Source organism: Microtus pennsylvanicus, chromosome 2, assembly GCF_037038515.1.
Source record: "Microtus pennsylvanicus isolate mMicPen1 chromosome 2, mMicPen1.hap1, whole genome shotgun sequence".
NCBI classification, from domain to species: Eukaryota; Metazoa; Chordata; class Mammalia; order Rodentia; family Cricetidae; genus Microtus; species Microtus pennsylvanicus.
This window is the reverse complement of record NC_134580.1, coordinates 11658030-11681988: the sequence shown is the minus strand read 5'-3', so window position 1 is coordinate 11681988 and position 23959 is coordinate 11658030. Positions and strand designations below refer to the sequence as shown.

Genomic DNA, 23959 nt, shown 5'->3' with positions numbered 1-23959 from the left:
GTGAACAAGAACCTGTCTCAAATAAGGCAGAAGTGAGGACCAACCCCTGAGGTGGTCCTCTGACCTTCTCATGTACCATAGCTTATGTGTGTCCCCCACAGGAACACACACACATACACACAATAATAATAGTCATAGCCGGACAGTGGTGGCACACGCACTCCGGAGGCAGACACAGGTGGATCTCTGTGAGTTAGAGGCAGTCTGGGCTACAGAGTGAGTACCAGGCAGGCTCCAAGGCTATACAGAGAAACCTCGTCTCAAAAAGCCAATAATAGCTGGGTGGCGGTGGTGCACGCCTTTAATCCCAGCACTCGGGAGGCAGAGGCAGGCGGATCTCTGTGAGTTCGAGGCCAGCCTGCTCTACAAGAGCTAGTTCCAGGACGGGCACCAAAGCTACAGAGAGACCCTGTCTCGAAAAACCAAAAAAAAAAGCCAACAATAATAATAACAATAATAATAATAGTTATATGATAATGGTGGCTTTTAAGGACCCTGGTCATGTGCTAAGAGGTTGAAGTAGCAGGTTGCAGTGCCAGTCTTTAGACAAGGGCAATGCTGGGGACGTTGTCATCCAGGCAGCATAAATGGGGGCTGTGCCCACCATCTATTCTGTCTAGGTGAGCAGTGCATTGCCTCCGCATGTGCATGCTACGACTGCGCTGATGTAAAGAGAGCACCGCCAGAGCTGCTTAGAAGTCATTTATATTTATGTACCTACCTATGTCTTCAGCTGGGAAATAGTTCAGTCTGCAAGTGCTTGCCTGGCAAGCATCAGGACCTAAGTGTGAGCCCAAGCACCCACATTAACAGCTGAGCATGCCGGCTGAGAGATGGCCCAGTGGTCAAGCATCTGTTGCATCCTTGTGAAGGCTTGGGTTAGTCGCCAGAAGGCACACAAAAGCCCACTGTGTAGCAAGAATTCCTGCAATCGCAGCGCTCCTACAGGGGGCATGCTGGGCTGTGTGAGATCAAAAGGCTCATGGGTATTAAGTGAGGCCAGGTGGCTTCCAGGAGCAGTGATGGGGCATGCCAGCTTGTGCCTCTTCTCATGGTCACTCCGTCAGTGGAGGCGGGGGGAGGGTGAGGGGGGATGGAGATACAGCTCCTCTCCATCCTCCATAGCATCTTGAAAGGTTCTTCCATGGCAGCAAACACAGGTTTCTTGACCTTGATGGGGGAAGAATGTCAGAATGAGCCAGTAGGAGACAGAGATGGAGTTCATCAAAAGATGTTTTCTAGCTCACTGCTATTAGTAAGGTATATAAGGACGATTAGTTTTGTGGTTTTTTTTTTTTGTTTTTTTTTTTTTTTTTTGGTTTTTCGAGACAGGGTTTCTCTGTGGCTTTGGAGCCTGTCCTGGAACTAGCTCTGTAGACCAGGCTGGTCTCGAACTCACAGAGATCCGCCTACCTCTCCCTCCCGAGTGCTGGGATTAAAGGCGTGGGCCACCAACGCCCGGCTATAAGGACGATTAGTGAAGACAATGGTTAGAACACCTATTCCCTGTGGAAGGCGGCGGCCTGACAGAGGGAGCCCAGCTACCACCTGTCCCCTCCCTGTGCTCCTGATGTGACCTGAGCACCCTTGGGCTGTGCTCTTCTCTCCAGCCAGGCTTTTCAGCAGGGATGGCTGGCAGAGTCTCTGAAACCTCAAAGGGACTCCAGAGAAGTGGAACACCCCAGAAGCTGTACTCAGAGTCACCCGAGCCAGGAAGCAGATGAGTGAACGGTGGCTCATCCACACAGAGACCATAAAGGAAGCCTGTAAAAAAAGCAGCAGGTGTTGGCTTGCACGGCGGTGTAGAGGGAGGGACATGTGCGGTAAGTGGGAGAGCCAGGCTCGGCCGTGCCTGTCACGGTCACTTCTGAGACAGTCTGGAAAGCTGGAGCAGCCTGTGGTTGCTGGGGGAGAAACAGGGAGACTTGGGGGTAATGGGATGTTCTGGGCTGTGCCTGTGGTCATGATTATATACTGTATGCCTGTGTCCTAAAGAACTGCATACCAAAGAGAGTGAGTTTTACTCTTTTTTTTTTTTTTTGGGTTTTTCGAGACATGGTTTCTCTGTGGCTTTGGAGCCTGTCCTGAAACTAGCTCTGTAGACCAGGCTGGTCTTGAACTCACAGAGATCTACCTGCTTCTGCCTCCCGAGTGCTGGGATTAAAGGCATGCGCCACCATCGCCCGGCAGTTTTACTCTTCTTAAATGTAAACACACACATACGTATGTATTTTTAAGGTGAAAAGAGGATGGACTATATCTCAGTATACTTATTTCCCAGCATGCACAAAGTCCTATTATTTATTTATTTTGGATTTTAAAGACAGGTTTCTCTGTTTAGCCCTGGCTGTACTAGAACTCACTCTGTAGACCAGACTAGCCTCAAACTCACAGAGATCTGCCTGCCTCTGCCTCCTGAGTGCTGGGATTAAAGTCCTGTGCTACTACCTCCAGGCAAGAATTTATTTTTTATTTTAAATGGTGTACATATGTGTGGCTATGTGCATATGCATGCAGTACCCTAGGGGGCCAGAAGAGGGCATCAGAGTTCAGGAGCTGGATTTATAGGCAGGTATGAACTGCCTGATGTGGCTGTTGGGAACTGAACTCCAGTAAGAGCTGTAAGCCCTCCTAACCACTGAGCCATCTCTCCAGCTCATGAATTTCCTCTGGGAATTTCATAAGTGAGTACTATTACGTCATTACCACCCCTCCCTCTTCCCTTTCCCCGAGGCCTTGATTTTCACCCCTAGAACAGGGTTAAATAGAAAGGAAAACATTCATATTAGTGCCAAATAAAAACAGAAGAGAGTTGTAACACAAGTGACTTTTAAGAATATTAAACTCAGTATTATGATTCTGGTTATTTTTTAACCAGAGAGGGGCTGACCTATGGACAGCAAATTTACTAGTGGGCAGCAGGGCATGCATGGGAACAAACCAGCTACTGTAGGGTTAGAAGCCCCACCATGCAGGTGAGTGAGCTAAAGATGTCTACTGTCAAGAGTTTTCATCTAGTAATACATCTCGAGGGACTTCATAGTCCAGGCTGGCCTAGAACTCACCATGTAGCCCAGGCTGGCCCGGAATGAGTTATAGCAGTTCACACCTACAATCCCAGTGTTTGAAATCAATTGCCTTTTGCTGAGTGTGAGGCTCATGCCTGGGATCACATTGTAGGGATATTTCATTTGTATTTTAATAAATAAAGCTGGCCTGAACTTCAGAAAGTAAGACAGCCACACTGATCAGCCTTACAGACCAGGCAGTGGTGACACACACCTTTAATCCCAGCAGCCACACTAGCTTGCCATAGATCCAGGTGGTGGTGGTGCACACCTTTTATCCCAGCGCTAGAGAAGAATGTAAAACAGGAGGAGACAGCTCTTAGACACAGTCTCAGTCTGAGATTCCTGGAGTCAGGATCGCCATTACAGACTGAGGTAAAGGTAAGAGTCAGGGGCTGGCCGGGCGGTGGTGGCGCACGCCTTTAATCCCAGCACTTGGGAGGCAGAGGCAGGCGGATCTATATGAGTTCGAGACCAGCCTGGTCTACAAGAGCTAGTTCCAGGACAGGCTCCAAAAACCACAGAGAAACCCTGTCTCGAAAAACCAAAAATAAAAAAAAAAAAGAGTCAGGGGCTGGCTGTTTTGCTTTTCTGGCCTTCAGGTTGAACCCCAATATCTGTCTCTTGGTTTTTATTAATCATTCGACATCATAGCACTGAAAATGCTGATGCAGGAGGATCATGGTGAGTTCAAGGCCAGCCTCCAACACAGAGAGCTCTTGTCTCAAAAAAAAAAAAAAAGAACAAATTTAGTAAAATAAAACTCTTGCCTCAATTACTGCCTCCCGAGGAAACTTCACATTCCTTCTGATTTTCTTTCTTTCTTCTTTTCTTCCTCTCTTTCTTCCTTTCTTGGTGCTGGGGTGGAAGCAGGGGCCTTGCACTTGTCAAGCAAGTGCCCTGCACTGACTGTATCTCAGCCCTCACCCCGTTGCTTTATCCAGTCTGTTAGTTCCACAAGGCTCCATAAAAGGAATGTCTTAAAGCTTAAGGATTTGGGCTGCGGGGTGCAGCTCGGTTGGCAGGTGTGCTTGTCTAGCATACACAGAACTCTGGGTTCGATCTCCATAACCAGGGATGGTGTCTCCTGTAACCCAGCACTTGGGAGGTGGAGAAGGGGAACCGGAAGTTCAGGGACATCCTCGGCTATACAGTGAGTCCTAGGCCAGCCTGGTATACAGGAAACCCTGTCTCAGTTACAAACCAAAACCCAAAAGCAAACAAATGAGCCACAAAAGCAACAACAAAAACTCAACAAAACCCCAACTACAGATTCCTACAGAGTTCTGGAGGACCGCAGTCTCAAGTCAAGCTCAGTGTGGCAGGGCTCCCTCTAGTTTCCAGGCAAGGGTCCTTTTCCCTCCTCCAGCTTCTGGGCTCATAGGCATATAAGCAGCAAAGGAGTCACGCACATTTTATGTGTATGGGTGCGCATGGGTGTTTTACCTGCTTATATGTCTATGTAGAGTATGTGTGCCTGGTGCCCACAGAGATCAGAAAAAGGGTTTTGGGTCCCCTGGGACTGTAGTCCCAGATAGCTGTGAGCTGAAGATCGATTCTGGGTCCTCTGCAAGAGCAGCCAATGCTCTTGCCTGCAGAGCTGTCTCTCCACCCACCAAGCATCTCTTGACTCTGGTTCCCTTCCCATGGGCTCCTTTGTGTTCCTAAGATATATACTGCTCTTCTTCCAAGGACACAGAGCTCTTCAATCTGGGGCCATCTGGTCTTAAGATAAAAGATTTTTACTGTACTTGGGGTTGGGGGCTGAGGGTTAATACTTGAACGTAACTGATGCAGTTGAACAAGGGCAGGGCAAGCTGGACCAGCCAAGGGTCACCTCTGCTGTCGCCCTCAGACCTCCTGCAGAGCTATCCCCTTCCTGTCTGTCCAGTTCATTCTCCAGCCCTTGCCTGGGGCAGGTGAGCTAGAGCCACCATGACTCAGAGAGAGGGTCACAGCTTGTCATTCCTCATAAGGCCCATTGTTCCCCTCCTTTCTTTCAAGTTTCCTACGGTGTTTCTGCCGGACCTGGCCTGCTCAGCAATCTCCTTCCCCACTCTCCAGCAATGGTGTCTTGCTTTTCCTGCTCTCCCCCAATTTTCAGGTCATTTAGCTGGTCAGATTATCCCCACCCTGCTCCCTGTCCCACTGTCTTCTACATAAAACTAGCCACTTCTTCCCACTTCAGACAGCCCTGCAGAACCTGGATCTGTGCTCCCTTCTGAAGTAGCCAACCTGCTAAACTCCAGCAGTGACTGTCCCTCGCTGACCTGGGCATGGCCGGCTGCCCCTCGCTGACCTGGGCAGGGCTGGCTGCCCCTAACTGACCTGGGCAGGGCCAGCTACCCACTGGCTCAAAGCCTATATCAGCTGGCCTGGGAAAGCTCGCCTAGCTGTCCTTGTGCAGAGAGATGACAGGGAACCTTTAAACAGAAGGGGTTGGTGCTAAGGCCTGACTGGGACCAGCATCCTCCCCAAAGAGCAATCAAGCAGATTCCCCATGAAAGACCCAGCCTTTCAGTGTGCACAGAGGCAGAAAACAATGGGGTTCCCTGAGGGGGGCACAGTTTTGATTCCCCTCCCCCATCTCTGTCTGTCTGTCTCTGTCTCTCTGTCTCTCTCTCACACACACAGAGACACACACACCACACACAAGGTCTCATGTAATCCAGGCTAACCTCAAATTTGCTATGTAGTGGAGGATGACCATGTGGGCTTACAGACATGACCATAGCCCCGCCTCCCTCCTGGAATCACAAGCATGCTACACGATGCCCCACTTTTTCTTATCAGACTTTTTACGTTGCCCTTTTTGAACCCTGGCACCCTCCCTGACCTCTGCCCTACCCCACTGACCTCTTTCCTGACACTCACAGGTTCCAGTGCACCCTGGCTCTTCTTGTCACCTGACCAGCGAAGGCAGCTCAGCTCAGCTCAGCTTCCCTTTCCCCCAGGGGCTTCTTGGGAAGCTCAAGGGAGAAAACGGTTGAAAAACTGCTCAGTAAACCTGGGATTTGCGACCAAATGAGAAAGCTTATTACTAAAGACTCCATACAGAACGCTCAGGCAGGACTCCATCAATCTCCCTTACTGTCAGCGAGGGGGAGGGAGAGGGACAGATAACAGAGACACCACCTTATCCCACAGATCTGGCTTGTCCCCTCTCTTCCTGGCTCACCCCAGGGTACAGGGGCATCCGATCCCTTCCTAGGGCTCCTGACCCTCTGTAGAGCCCGAGTTGACTCTCTTCTGGGTGACTCTGGCAAAGCGGGGCGGACCAGGGTCCAGGACCCCGGGGTGGGGCTGGAGGTGGGAGGTAGAAAGGATAAAGGAACTGTCAGAGAGCCGGGCAGCTGTCCAGAGTCAGGCTTGTGGCTGCCCTGGTGACGGCCAGGGTGCAGGACGTACAATTCTGAGAGACTCAGAACATCTCTCAATCGCCACAATTTTCAGAAAAGGGATGAAAAGCTGATCAAACAGGCTTTTGATGCCAGGATGAAGAGGAGGCGGATTGAGTTGGAGGCAAAGTACGGGCTGGAGTTCTCCGCATCAGGAGGAAGGGCCTGTTATCCATCAGGCCTGAGTGGGGGAACCGCCTTTCGGGTTTTCCTTCTGGAGTCTGTGTGCTGAGGCAGCTGTGGCTAGCATGGCAGAGGGCCTAGGATATGCAGGGACAGGCTAAGCCGGGGTGATACAGATCCCCGAGGCATAGCCTCCTGCCCGGTTTACAGGACAGTTCAAAATCCTGATCCCGAAATACCACCCTGAGATACAGGAGCTCCAGGCCACCCCGTAGAGTCCTAATTGACAGTTGTGCTCAGACAGAACTGGGCCACCCTACTGCAGAGAGGCTTCATACAACCTCCAGCTTCTCAGAGTTTGCAGGCGTATCTGTGGCAGGGGACAGGGACTATACTCAGTTTACCAATGAGGAAAGTGACGTTAAACCTCCTGGATAGCTTGCCTAAGGTCTCCCACAGGAAATGGCAGGGTAGTGCCTTGAACCCAGATTTCTTGAGTAAGGCAGAGCCACTATCACCCGGAAAGGTTGTTTGGGAAGCTGGGCTTCCTGAGTGTAATGCCAGCACTCCAGAGGCCGAGGCAGGGGGATTATGAGTTTGAAGCGAACCTGGGCTACAGAATGAAGTCAAGGCTAATCTGGGCTACACAGTGAGACTTTGTCTCAAAGCCAAAACTCTCAGGAGTTTGGGCACTAGATCTTTTGGGGAAGGAGCGGGGGCCTTCTCTGGAGCAGCTAAGAGGCCATTGCTGGGCTCCATACACTTCTCTGTATTGCATGCCAGTGACAGACAGTAAAAACACATTCTTTCCGACCTCGGAATTGCGTGTGTGGTTGCATCACGTTGACAGGGTCAGACGCTTCTCCAAGCTTGCAAACGTGATTCTTTTCAGCCTCAGATCTTGTTTCCCTCCGTCCTGCCTCCCATCTGGTCAGACGGTGTTGGCCAGCACACGCATAGTTTGGAAAAATGGATTTGGGAATGCATTTAACTTGGGATTTGGGATATTCTGTCTGACTCGAAGTTACCTCTGTATGTAGTACAATTATTGTTTGCTGCCCAAGGGTGCTCGTGGCTTCCAGAGCATTCCCACTGAGGTGTGAAAACAAGGACTCAGTGGACGGGATGGGAAGGATTTCAGCTTCTTGCTGGTCCGGAAAACTCAGGATAGGCGCCTGCAGGGAGCTTTCAAAGCAGCACAGGGTTCAAGCAGGGGCCATCCAAGGAGGGCTCATTCAGAAGACCCACCAAGCCACAAGGCTGGAATCTGTGCTGTTCCTATCTCGGAACTGGATCCAGACCTAAAACTTATTACTCTTCCCATAGGTTTTGTTGTAGTAAAGGCTGGGGACAAAGCTCAGTTAGCGCAGTAGCTCCGTAGAATATTTGTCCAGCGCGCACCAAGCCCTGGTTTTGAGCCCCACCCAACACTGTATAAACCAGGTGTGCCAACTCACACCTGTAATCTCAGCACCTGGAAGGCAGAGGCTGGAGGGTTAGGAGTTGAAGGTCGTCTTTGGTTACACAGTGAGTTTAAAGACGTGAGACCCCATTTTTTACATTTATTTAGTTAGTTAGTGTTGTTTTTGGAAACAGGGTTTCTCTGTGTAATAATAGCCCTGGCTGTACTGAAACTCACTGGCCTCGAACTCCTCCTATATCCACTTGCCTCTGCCTCCTGAGTGCTGGGATTAAAGGTGTGCACCACCCCACCAATGTGGTCTTTTTTATTTCTGCTGCTGAGCTGTCCACTCGGGCTACTTAACCTGTGAGCTTCTAGGAGGTTCCCTGGTCTCTGTTGCCCTTCTCCCCATGGAGCGCTGAGATCATAGATGAACAAATATCACAGGTTTCTCACATCGGTTCTGGGGACCGAACTCGGGGCGTCAGGCTTTTGTCTGCCAAACCATCTCCCCAGCTCGATAACGTTATTATTATTTTTTTAAACCAAAATAACAGGTGTCAATCTCAGTGGGGAGCGGGTGGTTTTAAGATTGAGTGGAAGGAAGGGGAAGGGATCCTCTAAAGCAGCCCCTCCCCTGAGGGCCGCCCTGATTGGTTCGCTACAGGGCAGGCGAGGCCCTGCCACGTGGGTGGCAAGCTCCAGGGCTACCACCGAAGGCTGTCCTGGGTCTCAGAGGAAGGAGGACTTCAAGTAGGGAAAGGAGGCGATGCGAGTCTCCACAGCTACTTGGCTCCAGCCCAAGCTCAGAGGAAAGGCGAGACCAGAAAGCATTCATTCCACGGAGGATTTACAGCCCAGTTTGAGGGAGGAAGCTATGGTCCCAGGAGCTTCACTCTCAATCAGGCCCCAGCTGGGCACCAGGGACTGCAAGCAGGAGCGTCCTCTGTGGAGAAGGAGGCAGGTTAAAGGGGCAAGGCCTATCCTGGACCGGTAGGGGGAGGGGAATCAGAGACCCTGCTGCATCTGCGCCAAGAATGGAGACCTGTGCCTGGGAAGTGGTGGCTCACGCCTCTAATCCCAGCACTCGGGAGGCAAAGGCAGATGGATCTCTGTGAGTTCGAGGCCAGCCTGGTCTACAAGAGCTAGTTCCAGGTCAGCCAGGACTGTCTCACAGAGAAACCTCGTCTCAAAAAACAAAACCTGCTCTGTGGACTGGGAGGAAGGATCTCAGGATTAAAGATCCAAGGAGAATCCCTACCCATCTAGGGCAAGGGCTGCCAGGGAGACAGAGAGACCTCCTTACTGATGGGGGAGGATGGGAGAGCGGGGCGAGGGGTGTAGGGGAGAGGCATCCCCTCCTTCCACTGAGCCTGTCTGTGACCCAGCAACCCAGTGCTCCTATCCTCCCCTTTGCTCCTGTCCCCACAGCTCAACTGTCCCCTGGCTGCCCCTCCGACACCTCTCAGCTTCTTTAGGTATGTCATGAGTGGACATGCCACTAGAAGCCAGACCATCTAGGAGAGGAGAGGGCGGGGGAAGGACCAGGAGCTCGATCTCCCCCCCCCCAGGCACACGTGCATACACACACACACACACACACACACACACACACACACACACACGAATATAAACAAGCACATTAAAGAAGAAAAAAGAAACTGATACTGGTTGCAGACAGAAACGGTAGTCGTTGTCGTCCCCGCCCCTAACCACAGGTAGATACCAGAAAGAAGGCACATCTCAATCGAGGAGGCTCAAGGGAAGGAGCATGCGCAGTCTGGCTTCCTTGACCTCAGACCATCTCCCCCCCCCCCCCCCCTGCACTGCCCCGCTCATCCTAGGACTTTGTTCTGTTTCGTTTTTGGCACAGTCTAGCTAGGTACCCTGTGCTGGCCTTGAACTCACTCTTTATCTGCCTGCCTCTGTCTCCTGAGCTCTGGAATTACAGAGGTGTACCACTTTACCTGGTAGACTAGGAACTTCTGGAAAGGCCTTAGGAATACCTTGACCTTGGCCTGAGGCTTCTGGTTTTGGGCCCTGTTTGAGCTGTTGCCCACCGCATTCATACTGAATTAGGTGTCAGGTCCTGCCCTCCCTGGTGGCCAGCCTGAACCGTGCCCACCTAGGTCAGTGCCCTGAATGAATACATCACCCAGAATTCCTTGTGGATCATTGAAGGGAGCCCTGAAAGAAGTCAGGGTGCAGGCCTAAATTCTCTGCTAGCTTTTAAACCTGAGGTTTTCTGGGCGTGACACAGATGGGCATGGCAGCACCCACTCTCTGTGGTCCTGGTGGTGAGGGTGCCCCAACCACCGTGGAAAGGGATGAGGGAGGCGGAGGGGAGGGGAGGGGAGAGCAGGAGGGATGCAGAACTTTCCTGGGAAGTGAGGCTGAGCCTGAGAGAGCCCAGGAGATCCCCTGGTGCTGCCCGGTCCCATGAATTCCACCCTGCAACTCCAACCTTCAGCTGCCCTGGCAAGTGGGGAAGTACCTGGAGGACCCCCTTTCCTATCCTACCTCCTGTCCCACACAGGCGGCTGTCCCCCCCCAGGCACGTCAACCTCAGAGTCCTTCATCCCAGTCAGCACACACCCTCCAGGTCTGTGGCCCTCACGTCTCCTTGATGAACCCTTAGTATCAGCTGCTCCAACACCCGCCCTGTCTAGGAACCTATACACAAGGTCTTTAGAAGAGATAGAGCCCCGTGTAGCCTAGGCTGACTTTGAACTCTTAAGTCTCCTGTCTCCACCTCTCAAGTACTGGGATCACAGGTGTGCACCACCACGCCTAGCTAACACCTGCCTTTCTGTTATTACCCTTATTCTTGCCAAGTGATTCCACCTCGGTTCCTTCGATTCTTTCTTCACCAAAGTTTTAAGGTGGGATCACAGCACACACACACACACACACACACACACACGCGCGCGCGCAGGGAGGGAGGAGCCTGTATACACAAGTCCCAAAGAAGCACAGAGCTGGGTTGACAAAACATGAGTTTGCCTCAGGGAAGCTAATTGTTCCCTTAATTGGCTGAGGCTGCCCCTGGAGAATGTGTCTGGAAAGTCCCTGGTTGTGCCTCTAGAAGATGGGGTGGGTTTGCTTGGCGGTCAGTGAGCAGCTGAGGAGGCTCCCCCAGAAGAGATTAGAAAGGGCTTCCAGTAGATGCAGCTGTCTGAAAGAAGTGAATTGACCACCTCCCTCCTCACCTCCAAAGGGTAGCAGGGCCTCAGCAGGTCGATTTGCCACCTCCTGGACACATTGTATCCTTGCCTGTCCCTGACCTCTGTCCTACTGCCCCACCCTGCCGCCCTTCATGCCCGGGCCTAACTTGGGCCTCTTGAGTGGCCCAGGCTCCTTAAAAGGGGGTGGGGAGGAGGTGGGGGGTGGAAGCGTCTCATTTGAGGGCATTCCCATGTCAGCCACCAGGTGGCGCCATCGGCACAGACCAGTCCCAGGGCTGTCCATCATGGCCAGAAGGGAAATCCCGTGGCAGAAGCACAGGACTCAGCTTTGACAGCTGCTCCCTGGGACCTCCAGCAATTAGCTTCCTGGGTGGTGCTTGTTTCTTCCAGTGACACAGCCGTGTCAAGAGCCCCGCAAAATTGCATGGTGAACATGAAAGAAATGTTGGAATGCCTTTGTTTTTCATTATTTCTAGACACGGGTCTTATTGTGGGTGCGCATTTATCAGGCAAACCCCAGATGCTGGTCTTAGGCCCTCTGATCCCCTTTGCCACCTCCAAACAGGCAGTTTATCCTATTCTTCTCATTAAATTTGTAAAATGAGGGTTAGGACAGCAGCTCTGGAAAATCCGGAGGACGGCAAGAGCACACAGGGTCAAAGGGCAGTCGCAGGATTCTGAGTTCCTACCTGGCCGCTTCCTCGCTGTGGGGTTTGAGGCAAGCAGTTTGAGTCGCTGGATTTCAGTTTCCTAATCTGTAAATTAGGGGCAACGATAATTCCTCCCACACAAGGTTTCCGTGAGAGTGGAGGCAGCACACACATGAGAAGCCTTTAAAACTAGGTCTGATGTGGAAGGAACAGCCAAAGATATAGGGCAGCCTGAACTGAGAAGGGATTTGGAGATGGGCCAGCCTGGGCTTCTTGCCAGGGCAGGAACCTCCCATCAGCATGCGGGGTGATGGGTCCCAGGTGGGCTTGCCTGCTTCCAGTGGCCGAGTTCATCCCCTCCTAGGTAAGGAGGTGGCCCACTGCAGATCAACACATGGTTGTATCAACATCCATTCTGGAGTCACTGACAGTTCTCTTGCCTCGTGCTGGTGAGGACCCGGTCAGACCTGTCGGGCCGATGGTTGGCTCAGCCAGAGGCCTGCAGCACCTAACTACAGATCAGTTACATGGTACTGGAGAGGGTCCTTCCCAAATGCAAGCCCAGTGTCCCTAGGACAGAAGGTTGCCCTTGCCCCTGTTGGGCACACGAGGTACTGGGAGGACAGGAAGATGTCCCTCTGACATCCTAGACAGAAGTGTCCCTAGGACCGACAGAATGGGTCCCTCATGTTTTAACTACCAGGACGGAACAGAGGGCCACTCTTGGCCAGGGTCTCCTTGCTGATAGATTTCTTGGGAGCTGGAGTCTTGGGGAGAAAGAGGTGACGTGAAGCTGGGCCAGGGGTCTCTTGTCCTGGCACTTCTGCCTCTGGGAGAGGATCCTCTGAGCTCAGGCCAGGCAGCAGCGGTTGGCTCCCAGCTCCCTTTCTGGGGTCTGTTTGTCTTGGGACATTCTGAGGGCAAAATTCTGATTTAGGTTTTATATCTTCACTGCCTGACACACAAGAAGCATCCATGAAGTAAACGGAACATGAAGGCTGGTGACTCCAGCCTTCCTAGGAAGTTTTAGTCTTAGTATACAGGTGCCCATGCGGGACTGCGAGAGACCATGTCCTTTGGGGCCGTCCACGAAGCCTCGCTAGGAACCCACCATGTTTGTTCCTTCCCCGACATCCCTCTGCTCTGTGTGCTGCTAGGCTCTTCAGGTACTCAGTCTAGTGCAGCTGTTCTCAACCTGTGGGTCCCGACCCCTCCCTCTCAGGTCAGAAGACTCACAGGGTCACCTAAGACCAGCATTACATTATAATTCCTAACAGTAGGAAAATTATAGTTATGAAGTAGCAAGAACAGAAATAATTTTGTGGTTGGGGGTCACCACATCATGAAGAACTATATTGAAGGGCCACAGTGTTAGGAAGGTTGAGAACCACCGGACTAGACAACTGGCTAGAAACTACTTTGTCTTGCCCGTGTCTCAGTTTCTGCATCTATAAAATGGGAGCATTAAATTAGAGATATTTGACATCAACAGCTAGGCTGGGCCACACAGGCATCCTGGATTGATCCGGTTCCCTGCAGACAGGGTTCCTCAAAGCTGGGCTCTCTTACCCTTCTGTATCTGTTCAGAAGGCCAGTGGTTTAGGTAGAGGGTGTGCCCAGCGAGATGTAAAGGGTGGGGTAAGTGGGTGGATGCGTAGCAAGACTCAAGCCGTGACCAAGAGGTATTGTCCCCAGTGAGGTCATCTACAAAGTCAAGCTCGAAGGCATAGCTCAGAGCTGTGACGCCTCAATCTTTTCTGTCTTCCTCTTCAGTACCATCCGGGCCTTCGTTCTGCTTGTTTATGGCTCCTGCCCAGGGCACAGGCCAGGAAAAACCAACGAATGGAATCCAGCTAGTCTGCCATTTACAGCACAGGGTGTCAGGACGCCGGAAAGTTGTGGCGACCATTAGGCTTCTGAAAGGGCTATGGTTTAGTTTCCTGCGTGTGGTCATCTGGGTCAGAGGGGCTCTTTTCCCCAGGAGATCAGAAGCCCTACAGTGATCTGGTGACTCAGTCTCCATTCTTACAGTCCTAGCTGAGCTGCACAGCTGTGGTGTAGGTGTGGGCCTCATCAGCCCCACCTGGAGCCTGGGCAGCCCTTGACCTCTGAGCAAACATCCTTCTCAGGGACGAAGTCTGTAGAGCTGAGGGTCTGCAGGAGACACGAGAGCAGATGGCTTGTTATGTGTGCACGAGGGACCCATGAGGCCCCCCACTGCCTGCAGCGTAGGTGCAGGTAGGCTATGAGGGACCGAGGCTTGTCTCAGGGATGCCGAGCAGCGCCGAGGGCATGCAGGCGGGAGCAGCGAGCTGGCACCTGGGCAGGAACGGGGGCAGCACGAGTGTTGGAGAAGCCGGGTGCCGCACAGGTGCCAAGTCATGAGGAAACTCGCGGAGGCACAGACCGAAGCCTTTAAAATGCTCCCTGTGTGCACCGAGGCATTAACGTGACGTCTATCACCATGGCACCGGAGTGCTTAGACAACCTGCTCCCGGCAGGAGCTGGGGAGCGGCGTGAAGCAGATTATCCGTGCTTCGCTGTGACACCCGCGATCATGTATCACCTTGATGGATCAACAGCCAATACCTCCTGGGTCCTGGCCCGCCCCTTCGCGATGCATCTTCTCCTGCTCAGTCTTCCTCAGCGGGTGGGTGGCCTATGGCTTGCCTCTACACTCCTGCCTCAGGGTTCCTGCTCCCAAACACCACGAACACCCCGCAGCTTTCACTGTTACTGTGCAGAGGCCAAAGGGGAGGGATTTAGGCAAGACATTAGCACAAGCCCCGTGGTGACATTGTGGGGCCTCAGCCATGTGCCCAACCTCCACCGTGGTGTCTGAAATGGCAAAGAAAATCCAGGTGTGATTCTGTCTGGCCTTCCAGGTCGTGCCCCCACAGACTTGTCCATATTGTAGACAAGTTGCTTCACCTCTTCAGGCTGCAGTTTTTCATTGTTGGGGTGGGGTCGTGCAGGGTTCTCTCTCAGGTCGATGGTACTAATGAGAAAAGCCAGTACTCAGCAGGTCTGGCACTCAGCCCCCTTCCTGTTGATTTCCTCCATCTGCCCGCTCAACCCCTGCCACTCAGGTGACAGACATAAGGCTCCAGGACCTCAAGAGTTCTCCCTAGTGTCTGCTAAGGGTTGGCAGTAGATCATCACTGTGCTGGGTCCCTGTGCTGGTGCCCCTAGAAAAGTAGGGCCAGTGAGAGCAGAGATCATGGGAAAGCAGTGCCTGTGTCTCATTTTAGGAGCATGGGGTGAACCCAGGTTAGGGAAACCTCCAGGAGGAGGACTTTCTCTGAAGGGCCCCACCAGGCCCTACTTGGCCAGTGCCTTCTCTTACACCTGGAGGTGTTAGGTTCCCACGGAGGCTGGGACAAGTGGCTCAGGCCTTGCAGTTGGCTTCCACCCCTCCACTGTTCCCTTCCCCTGCCCTATGCTCCAGCCACCCGTGCCCCAAAGAAACCCTAGTCTTCAGGATACCTTATCAAGGGGTGCAGGAACATTGCAGAGGAGACTTCTGAGCAGGTGGGATTGTGGCTGGTTTCAGGGTTTTAGAAGTGTAAGGTACCAACCCAAGGAGCACCGCTATTTCCTGGACAGGGGTCCCATACTGCAAGGGCCCTAGGAGGACAGAAACAGACAGATGTTGGCCTGGGGAGGCCTAGGTCCCCACCCCTAGCTCTTTTCCTACTGTGTGGCTTGACAAGTTGGAGTCCCAGACTGTTTCTTTGTTGGAACCCCCACTAAGGCTGCCCCCACTCTTTCAGAGGGAAGTCGGAGTTAAGGGGAACAGCTTGAGGAAGCAGAAAGGCGTCCAGAGGAGGAACTTACTGGGACACAAAAGGGAACTGTGACTGCCGGCAGGGGCCAGAGCCTCCAGTGAAGCTAAAGAGGAAGAAAGACTTTGATGAAGTGTCCCGTTCACAGCGGCGGCTGCTGCCTTGGATGGAGAGCTGGTTTCCACGGTGTGGGGCTGGGGTGGGATGCCTGCATCCTCCCAGCTGCCTCCCAGCTTGGTGGTTCCTCCGTTTGCTGCTGGTGCCCTGGACCCTGCAGCTAGCAGGCAAGTCTGTCTCCTCCTCACGTCCTCTTGTTCACGTACATCAGAGTGTCTTTCATCCAGCGGGAGCCGCTAATTCTCGGGACCTGTCTCTGGGGATTTGCTGGTTGCTTTTGAACATTGTAGACTTCACAGGGGAAGCCTTTGGGGACTCGGGAGATGTTTAGCTAATGCCTTGCCAAGGTGGCGTTTGAAGGGGTGGGGGACAGCGCCGTGTCTTCACCGCGGTGTTAACAGCTTCCCTGACAGCATAGCTTGGGCCCCTGGTCCTTAAACAAGGAGGGTGGGTGTGGGTTTTGAGGTCAGGAGAGGAATCTGCACAGGGAAAAACAGCTCTGACATGGGGGCTTTGGTAGACTTCTCAGGTTGAATCTGCCAGGTGGCAGAGCTGCCCTGGGTGCTATTGTTGGTGGTTGGTTCACTGTAGAGGACAGGGACAGGACGGTAGCCAGCCAGAGCATGGCGTGTGGGGGCACAGTTGCTGTTAAGGTCACTAGAGAGGGGCCACACTTCCCAATTCCATAAACACAGCCAGAGGCCCAGGATTTTGACCCCAGTGAGTCTCCCCAGGACCAACACTGTTGCCTTTTCCTGGTTCCAGGCTCCCTTGGAATCGGGAAGGTCTGGATCCACAGCAGGCTGTGGGGTAGGGGCGAGTTTGTCCAGGCAGTGGAGCTCCGAGGTGTCCTTCTCAGGATAGCTAGCACCACTCTCTGGAAGTGCTGGGGAGGCTAGCAGCTGGCACGTGACTGACCCAAGGTATCTCACTGTGGAAACCGAACGCTCTTCCTTCTCAGTTTGACTTCTATTTATTTCTTTGGTAAGAGTGTGTGCGTGCCATGGTGAGTGTGCAGAGTCGGAGGCTCGCCTCAGGTGTCCCTCCTTGCCTTCCACCTTGTTTGGGACAGCATTTCTCTCTGTTTGTCTGCTCGTCTGTTACTGCTGCATATGCCCGCCTGCTTCCAAGGATTCTGTTTGTGTCCCCTAGGCTTGTGGCAGGAACAGTAGGGTTATAGACACATGCTACTGTGACTTATGTGAATTCTAGGGATTTGAACTCAGGTCCTTACACTTGCGCTGCAAGCGTTTTTCCCACTGAGGGCCCCTCCCCAGTGCTGCTTTGACATTGAGGAGGTGACGAGGAGTTGCTTCTGCCCTGATCGCGTCACATCCCCATTTCCATTTATATCACAAACAGTTCTCCTGATAACCAGGAGTTAGCGTTTATTGAACCTTCACACAGACCCGGCACTGAATGTCCTCCGCCCCCATTCACTGAGCGGGAGACAAACCCACGGAGGTCTGTCCACATGAAGTCAGGCAGTAGAACAGAGGTTAGGCTATAGGCTAGGGTCATTTTCAGACTCAGCTTTGGCCCAGCCAGAACCCTGTCCAGGAGGCTCTGCTGGTCCCGTTACTTTCTTTGCAAAGAACATTCTCCATAGGAACATTTACACTGGGGAGGCAGGATCCAGTTTGTGCAGCCTCTATGGCAGGCTGGGGTACAACCCTGTGGTCTGTCTCCTTCAGTGTGTACCACACTGCTCACCCCAGGCCTATGTAAAACCAGGCAAAAGCTAGACTGTGCCTGTTGCTGACAGTGTGTTTGAACCTCCACTTACGCGAGGTGTTGTGGCCCGTGCCTGTAATCCCAAGATTTGAGAATCGGAGACAGGATAATCGCTATTAGTTCCAGACTAACTTGGGCCACAGAGTGAGATCCTGTCTCAACAACCCTCATTCCCTACCTTAAAATAAGAAAAAAAGCCCCACTTAGTCAATTTAACTTACTGTCCCCCAGGTTCCCATCTTTTCTCTGTGTGGTTCTCCCCTCCAAAGGCCAAGGACTGAGTTGGAGGAGGCTTTGCTGGCCAAGCCACTTCAGCCGCAGGAAAGCTGGTTTGGAAGAGGGTGAGCTACAAACAAAAACAGAAACAGATTTTTTTTCCCCCTGTGTTGCAACAAACCCTCTGCCATAGAGAAGTTCTTCCTGCTCTTGCATGAGAAAATAAAGCCTGCTCCCTCGCTTCTGAAGCTGCTTACAGGAACGCACAGCCCCTCTCTTAGTCCTGCCCCCTGCCCATCACAGCCCCTCTCTTAGTCCCGCCCCCTGCTTCTGCTCTTCCTCCACACCCCTACCACAAGCTTTAAGGGCTCTCCCATACATCCATGCACCACGCAAGCGTTCTCTCTCTCTCTCTCTCTCTCTCTCTCTCTCGTTCATTAAACAGGGCTTCCTAAATACCCTCCAACTTATGGCAATCCTCCTGTCTCAGCTTCCTCCTAAGTGCTAGAATTACAGGCTTGCATCACCTTACCTGATACTCTAAGAGTCCTCCTTCTCTTCCTCCTCCTTTTTCTCCTCTTCCTCCTTCTTCCTCCCTCTTATTTTATTTATTATTATTATTGTTTGGGTGTGTGGTCCAAGTGTTTCTCACAGACCAGAGGGCAGCATTGTGGAGCCAGTTCTCTCTTTCCACTTTTACACGGGTTCTGGGGGATTGAGCTCAGATTGCCAAGATTACCCCATAAGTGCCTTTACCCACAGAACCATCTTGCTAGTCCTTCTTTCTTTTCTTGAGACACGATTTCAGCATGTACCTTGGAACTTGTTGTACAGCCCTGACTGGCCTCAAACTCTCCATCCATCTTCCTGCCTCAGTTTTTCAAATGCTGGGATTCAGATGCATCTTTTGACTGCTGTGTGACCTGGGGTAATCTGCTTGTGTCTGGGCCTCAGTGTCTTTGACAAATGTCAGCCTTTTTTCTCTTTCGACTGTTTTTAAACTTGGAGCTTTGCTGATTTCTCTCTCAAATACCCATGGAGGAGGAAGTGAATTGAAGTGGCTTGCCGAGCCTCCGGGGCCACAGGTCTCTAGACGCCATGGGGAACAGATGTGAACAAGGCCCAGGCCGCTCTCGCAGCTGGGTGGAGATCATGAGACTTGTCCTAGGGAACAGGACCCAGACGGAGTTCATGCGTGCGTCTGACTGTGCTCTCTGGCCTCAGATGTCACCACTCCCTTTGTTCCCCAAACATGAATAGTAGCACTGCCTTCTGCAAGCTAAGGCTTCCTGCCTCCCTTCCTGCCCCTCCAGCCTCTGTCACCACTAGCCCCTGCCTTTCATCTTCGTTTAATCCCAATAAAGAGCTTGGGAGGCAGAGGCCTGCAGAGAGGCGGCGGTGCTGAGGTGGGCTCAGGGAGAGCTGGAAAGGCTGCCTGCTGGAGAGGGCATCGGCTGGGGGCTGGACCCAGAGGGGCAGAGCAGGTGAGGTGGCACACGGGCACAGCATGGAAAGGCCGGGAGGCCAGAAGACAAAGCCGGGGAAAGAAAGAGTGAGAGGTTCTGTTGACTGAAGAGGAAATTCTCCCAGAGCGGTGGGATGTGAGACCATTGCCAGCTGATTATAATGCCGGTCTGGCGGAGGTTCAGGCGCCATCCCAGTAGGTCCTCGATGCCTTCTTCATTGTCACCGTGAAATATAAATCACATACTGAAAAGTACAGTAAAGAATAACAAATACAATCCCCAAAAAAACATGTGGCATGATTGAGGCACGGGGCAAGAGAGAGAACATTCTGGAACATTCTAGGACATTCTTCCAGAGACGCTGTTTCTTCCCTTAGAGGTATTGTTTTCTTCTGAATGACTGTGGACATGGGGGTGCTGGTAAGCCTGGACCTGTTTCTTTATACTTTCATCATTTAGCACAAAGTCACTATGGTAGAGTAGTTTCTCTTGTCTCAGCCCTGGGAATGGAAACTCACACACACTAAAGCATGTGGGAGCCTAGTTTGTCTGCTTTTGAACTTGATCTAATTTAAATGCTGCTGTGTGTATTCTTCTGTGATGTGTCTCTTTGACTCAACACTATGCCTTTTAAGGTATATGCCGCTGATAAGAGGTAGGTGGCATCTGTCTCTGCTATGGAGTCACAGTGTAGGGCTGCGGCCCCTAGACCAGCTCTCCACCTCCCTGATATGGCCTGAGAGTATTATGAGGGATTTTTCATATGTTTCAAAGGTCTGGGGTCGGGGGAGAAAGCCAAAGAAAAAAATATTTTGTGACATGAATATTATGCCAAGTTCAAATTCCCATGTCCATAACTAAGTTTTCCTGGGACACGGCAGTGCTTTCTGTTCATAGACCATCTGTGATGGCGGAGTAGCTGGGACACAACCAATATGGCCCACCAGCCTGCCATGTTGTGGGGACACCTGCTGTAGAGTACCCTGCGAAGTGAGCACATTGCTTGTCTGAAGCCAAGCTGGGCATTTTAGGGCCATCCTGTTTAGGGCTGTGAAAACAGGCATGGTCTCCAGGTGTGTTTGTGTGTCTCTGTGCATCCCTGTGTGTTGGGCTCCAGGGCACATGCTCCCACTGAAGCTACTCTGTCATCCTGTGTGGCTGGGTATGGAACGTCCGCAGGATGGGGCTTTACATCCGTGACTCCCAGCACGGTGCTCAGCACCCAGGGGTGCTCAGAAAACAGTAACAACAGCAGCACATTAAGCTCATCAGCCTCAGACGGCCCAGCTTTCCCCAGGGTTTGGGATAGATGTTCATCCTGGTTAGACCCGGGCTGAATGTGCTCTTACACCATCTGGCCTGCGTCTGCTCTGGCCTAAAGTCTCTTGGGTACTGTGAGTGGGAGTGGACAGGTGTTGGAGAGACTCGCAAGTGAGCTTGGGACTTGCCCTTCCTTGCTCCTGGTGACTCTAGCCCAGGTTTACTGTGGTAGGATTAGGACCATCGGGCGCTGCAGTGGCAACTGAAGCCAGAAGAAGGGGAGGGGAAACTCCAGATGAGCCTGAGGAGGTCAGGGGAGACTTGAAGTTGGCAGATGAAGCTCATAAAAGCCTGGTGAAGGTGGCCTGGCCAGCTTGAATTTGAGTTCTCGGCAGACCTTGGCCCAGTTACCTGACTGCTCACCACCTCCCTTCCCATCCCGCTGAGATATCTGGCAGCTTCTCATGCAAATCTCTTGCTAACAATGGCAGGAAGTCATGTTTGGTACCGCTGACACCCTCACTGAGGATGTGTGAAACCTCAAACATGGGCACAGTGAATTGTGTGGCTCGGTGCTTACTCCCCAGTGTGGGATCAGTGTATACCCTGCCCAGTGGACTCCTCTGCGTCCAGCATCTCCCTGCTACCACCTTCTCCTCTGTATCTGGGTACCTCAGAGTCTGGGGTCTTCCTAGCGTCTTCCCAGATTCCTTGTAGGTGACAGGGAGTCACTCATGGTCTCTGGACACACTCTCAGAGCCTCTGGAAGGCGGTGCCAGGCCCTGTCCTCTCTGAGGGTGTAATCAGCATAGAGCCTGTCCCAGATGAGGACTTCCAGGTCCCAGATGGCTGGGCCCTGACCTGGCATCCTGTCGGGACTCGTGGCTGGGACTTGGGTGGGGAGGGGCTCCTGATTTCACCATGTATTTGATAGGTGACCGTAGTTGGGATTTTTTTCTAGGTGTTGTGGTCTAGCGGGGTGCTTGGAAGTGGTTGGACATCTGCTCCTATCCGGCCTGAGGACGGCATGCACTCTAGAGAAAGGAAGGGCAAACCACACCCCACCTGTTGTTGCTGAGCCAGCAGAAACCATGGAGCCAGGCAGGGGTGGCCTCTGCCATGTAGGCTGTGTCATCACGTCAGGGTGAGCATAGGCCTACATTCAAACGAACCAAGTGCCCTTCTTAGACCTTCTCATGCAGAGAAGCCCGGGGACCAGGAGACAGCCTCACTTCCAGCAGACAGCCCTCCCTTAGCTGCTCAGGAGACAGCTGAGCCTATCTAGGGCAGGTTAGACTGTGCCAAGGATCTTAAGACCCTTGGAGGTGGACAAGGTTAAAAAAAAAAAACGGCAAATGTCAAAGATAGCAGACAGGTGGAGATCCCAGAAAGAAGGGAAGCCACAGACAGAGGGTCAGGAGTCAAGACCAGAAGCAGTGGGAATCACAGACCAGCCGCCATTATCTCTGCAGCTCTCCTGATGCTCAAAGAGGCAGCCTCCAAAGCTGTGGTGAAGGAAGGGAAAGAGGAGCCCCAGGTTGGAGTCTGAGGGAGTGGGAGGAGGCAAGTGAGTGCAGGAGTTGGGGGGGGACTGAGGTCAAGGGATCAGGATGGGAGCTTGTGTGGTTATATTATTATTATTATTATTATTATTATTATTATTATTATTATTATTTTAGTTTTTCAAGACAGGGTTTCTCTGTAGCTTTGGAGCCTGTCCTGGAACTCACTCTGTAGACCAGCCTGGCCTCGAACTCACAGAGATCCCCCTGCCTCTGCCTCCTGAGTGCTGGAATTAAAGGTCTGCGCCATCACTTCCCGACAGTGTAGTTAGTTTTTTTTTTAAGGACAGGGTCTCTTGAAGCTCAGGCTGGCCTTAAACCTGCTATGTAGCCAGACAAGGATGACTTTGAACTTCTGATCCTCCTGCTTTTACTGCCCAGCTTCTGTGATGATGGGTATGCTCTACCACACGGGGTTTATGTCATGCTGGGGATTGAACTTGGGGCTTTGTGCATGGTAGGCAAGCACTCTCCCAACTGAGCTACATCTCCAAGCCTGAGCTTGTGTTTTAAAGGCAGACTGAAGGGAAGAAAGGAGAAGCCAGATGAATCACCAATGCCGGGGAGGTTTTAGGTAGCCCAGGTCCGCTGGTTAGAACTCTGTGGTATTCTCTTGTTCCCTTTCCAAAATGCAATGACATTTCCCTTCTAAAGCAAAAGCTCCCAGAGGCTATACCTGGTTTTTAGCTACCCGCCCCCCCACCTCCTCCAACCTCTTCCGTACCCTGATGCCCTGCTCACCCTTTCTCTCACCAGCTTCTCTTCAGTGCCCCGACACAGCGCCCTGTGGGGAAACTTCTAGAAGCTTTACCCAAGAGCTTTCTTAGGCTTAAAATGCTCCTGCCCGCCCCTCCTCCACCCGGCTGCCTCCTCCTCTTTTCTTCCTTCAAAGTTCAGCCTGGTAAGGAGATGGGAAAGAAAGACATCAAAAACGTTCGCAGCTGCTCTGTCAGGGTGGCGAACTGCAGACAGTCCGCCTTTCTTCTTGATCCTTCCCTGTGGTTTCAAGAATCTCTACGCTGAGCCCGTCTCACTTTTAGGGAGGGAGGAGGTGGGGCGGGACCTGAAGAATTATAATTCAGAAAATAATGGCCCAGTCCACGGGTCTTTTCCCAGAAAGCTCCTGTCCCTTCTCAGGCTGGGTGAGGTCCTGTCCTCTGAGTTTCTACAGCCCCAGAGGCTTCCCTTCTATTGCTTCGTGTCCAGCTGTGTCATTCAGCCCCCTTCTCAGGACCCCCGGGAGTCCTCAGGACATTTCACCCATCCCCCATCCAAAGACAAGAAACAGAGTCCCGTCCCCACTCTTGGCTCTGTCACTGTCTCTACCCATCCTTTTGAGGGTACAGATGGGTCAAAAGGGAGACATCGAGTCCCCAGCTGACCCAGGTCTTGCTCACCATACTGTAAAGGGGCTCGTAAGAAAGGCCACGGCTAGAGAAACCCCCGTCAACATTTGTGCATTTAATCCAGGCCAAACCTTCGGCAAAGACGCTCATTTGGTGTGAGTCGTCATGGCTGTCCTGCACTCTGGGGTCTGAGGTCTAGAAACGTGAGAATGGGGTGCGGACAGGCTGTGGATAGAGCCTGCAGCCAAGCCACATCTGCATGCAACCGTGATTCAGAGGTGTTGAAGGACATGACAGTCAATCTGAGCGTGGCATTTGGAGAACGTTAGCACTAAAAACTCCATAAGACACCCGCTGTTCAAAGGTCGCCTTCCAACGCCTGCACCAGCCACTTGGCGACCGCCTGCCACGTCATGAATGACTGGCCGGCTGCCCTGCGGTGTCCTGAGATTCACGCTCAGGCACATGGCTGGGGCTCAGGGACAAACCAGCAGCCACAGTCTATGTCTTCCTGGGGACCCTTTAGAGGAAGCTTTAAAGAGACGCAGCTCTGAGAGCTGCCGGAATGGATCGGAGGGCAAACCCCAGGCCTCATAGAAAGACCGTGGGAACGGCTTTCTTTTGGAGCTGGGAATCAAAGTGTTTTC

At 52.4% G+C, this 23959-nt stretch overlaps 1 protein-coding gene across 3 annotated transcripts in view; it reads left to right on the top strand.

Moving 5' to 3' along the window:
• Positions 1 to 15689: 15689 nt before the first annotated feature.
• Nfam1 (NFAT activating protein with ITAM motif 1) overlaps positions 15690 to 23959 on the top strand; it is a 31905-nt gene continuing 23635 nt past the window's right edge. Inside the window, exon 1 of one of the 3 annotated variants that reach the window (XM_075960134.1) lies at positions 15690 to 15895. In XM_075960134.1, the coding sequence (XP_075816249.1) occupies positions 15778 to 15895 (118 nt within the window). In that variant the 5' untranslated portion in view covers positions 15690 to 15777. Of the gene's footprint in view, positions 15896 to 17782; positions 17804 to 19502; positions 19524 to 23959 lie in introns of those variants that run through there. The other 2 variants (XM_075960137.1, XM_075960138.1) reach the window with 2 other exon arrangements.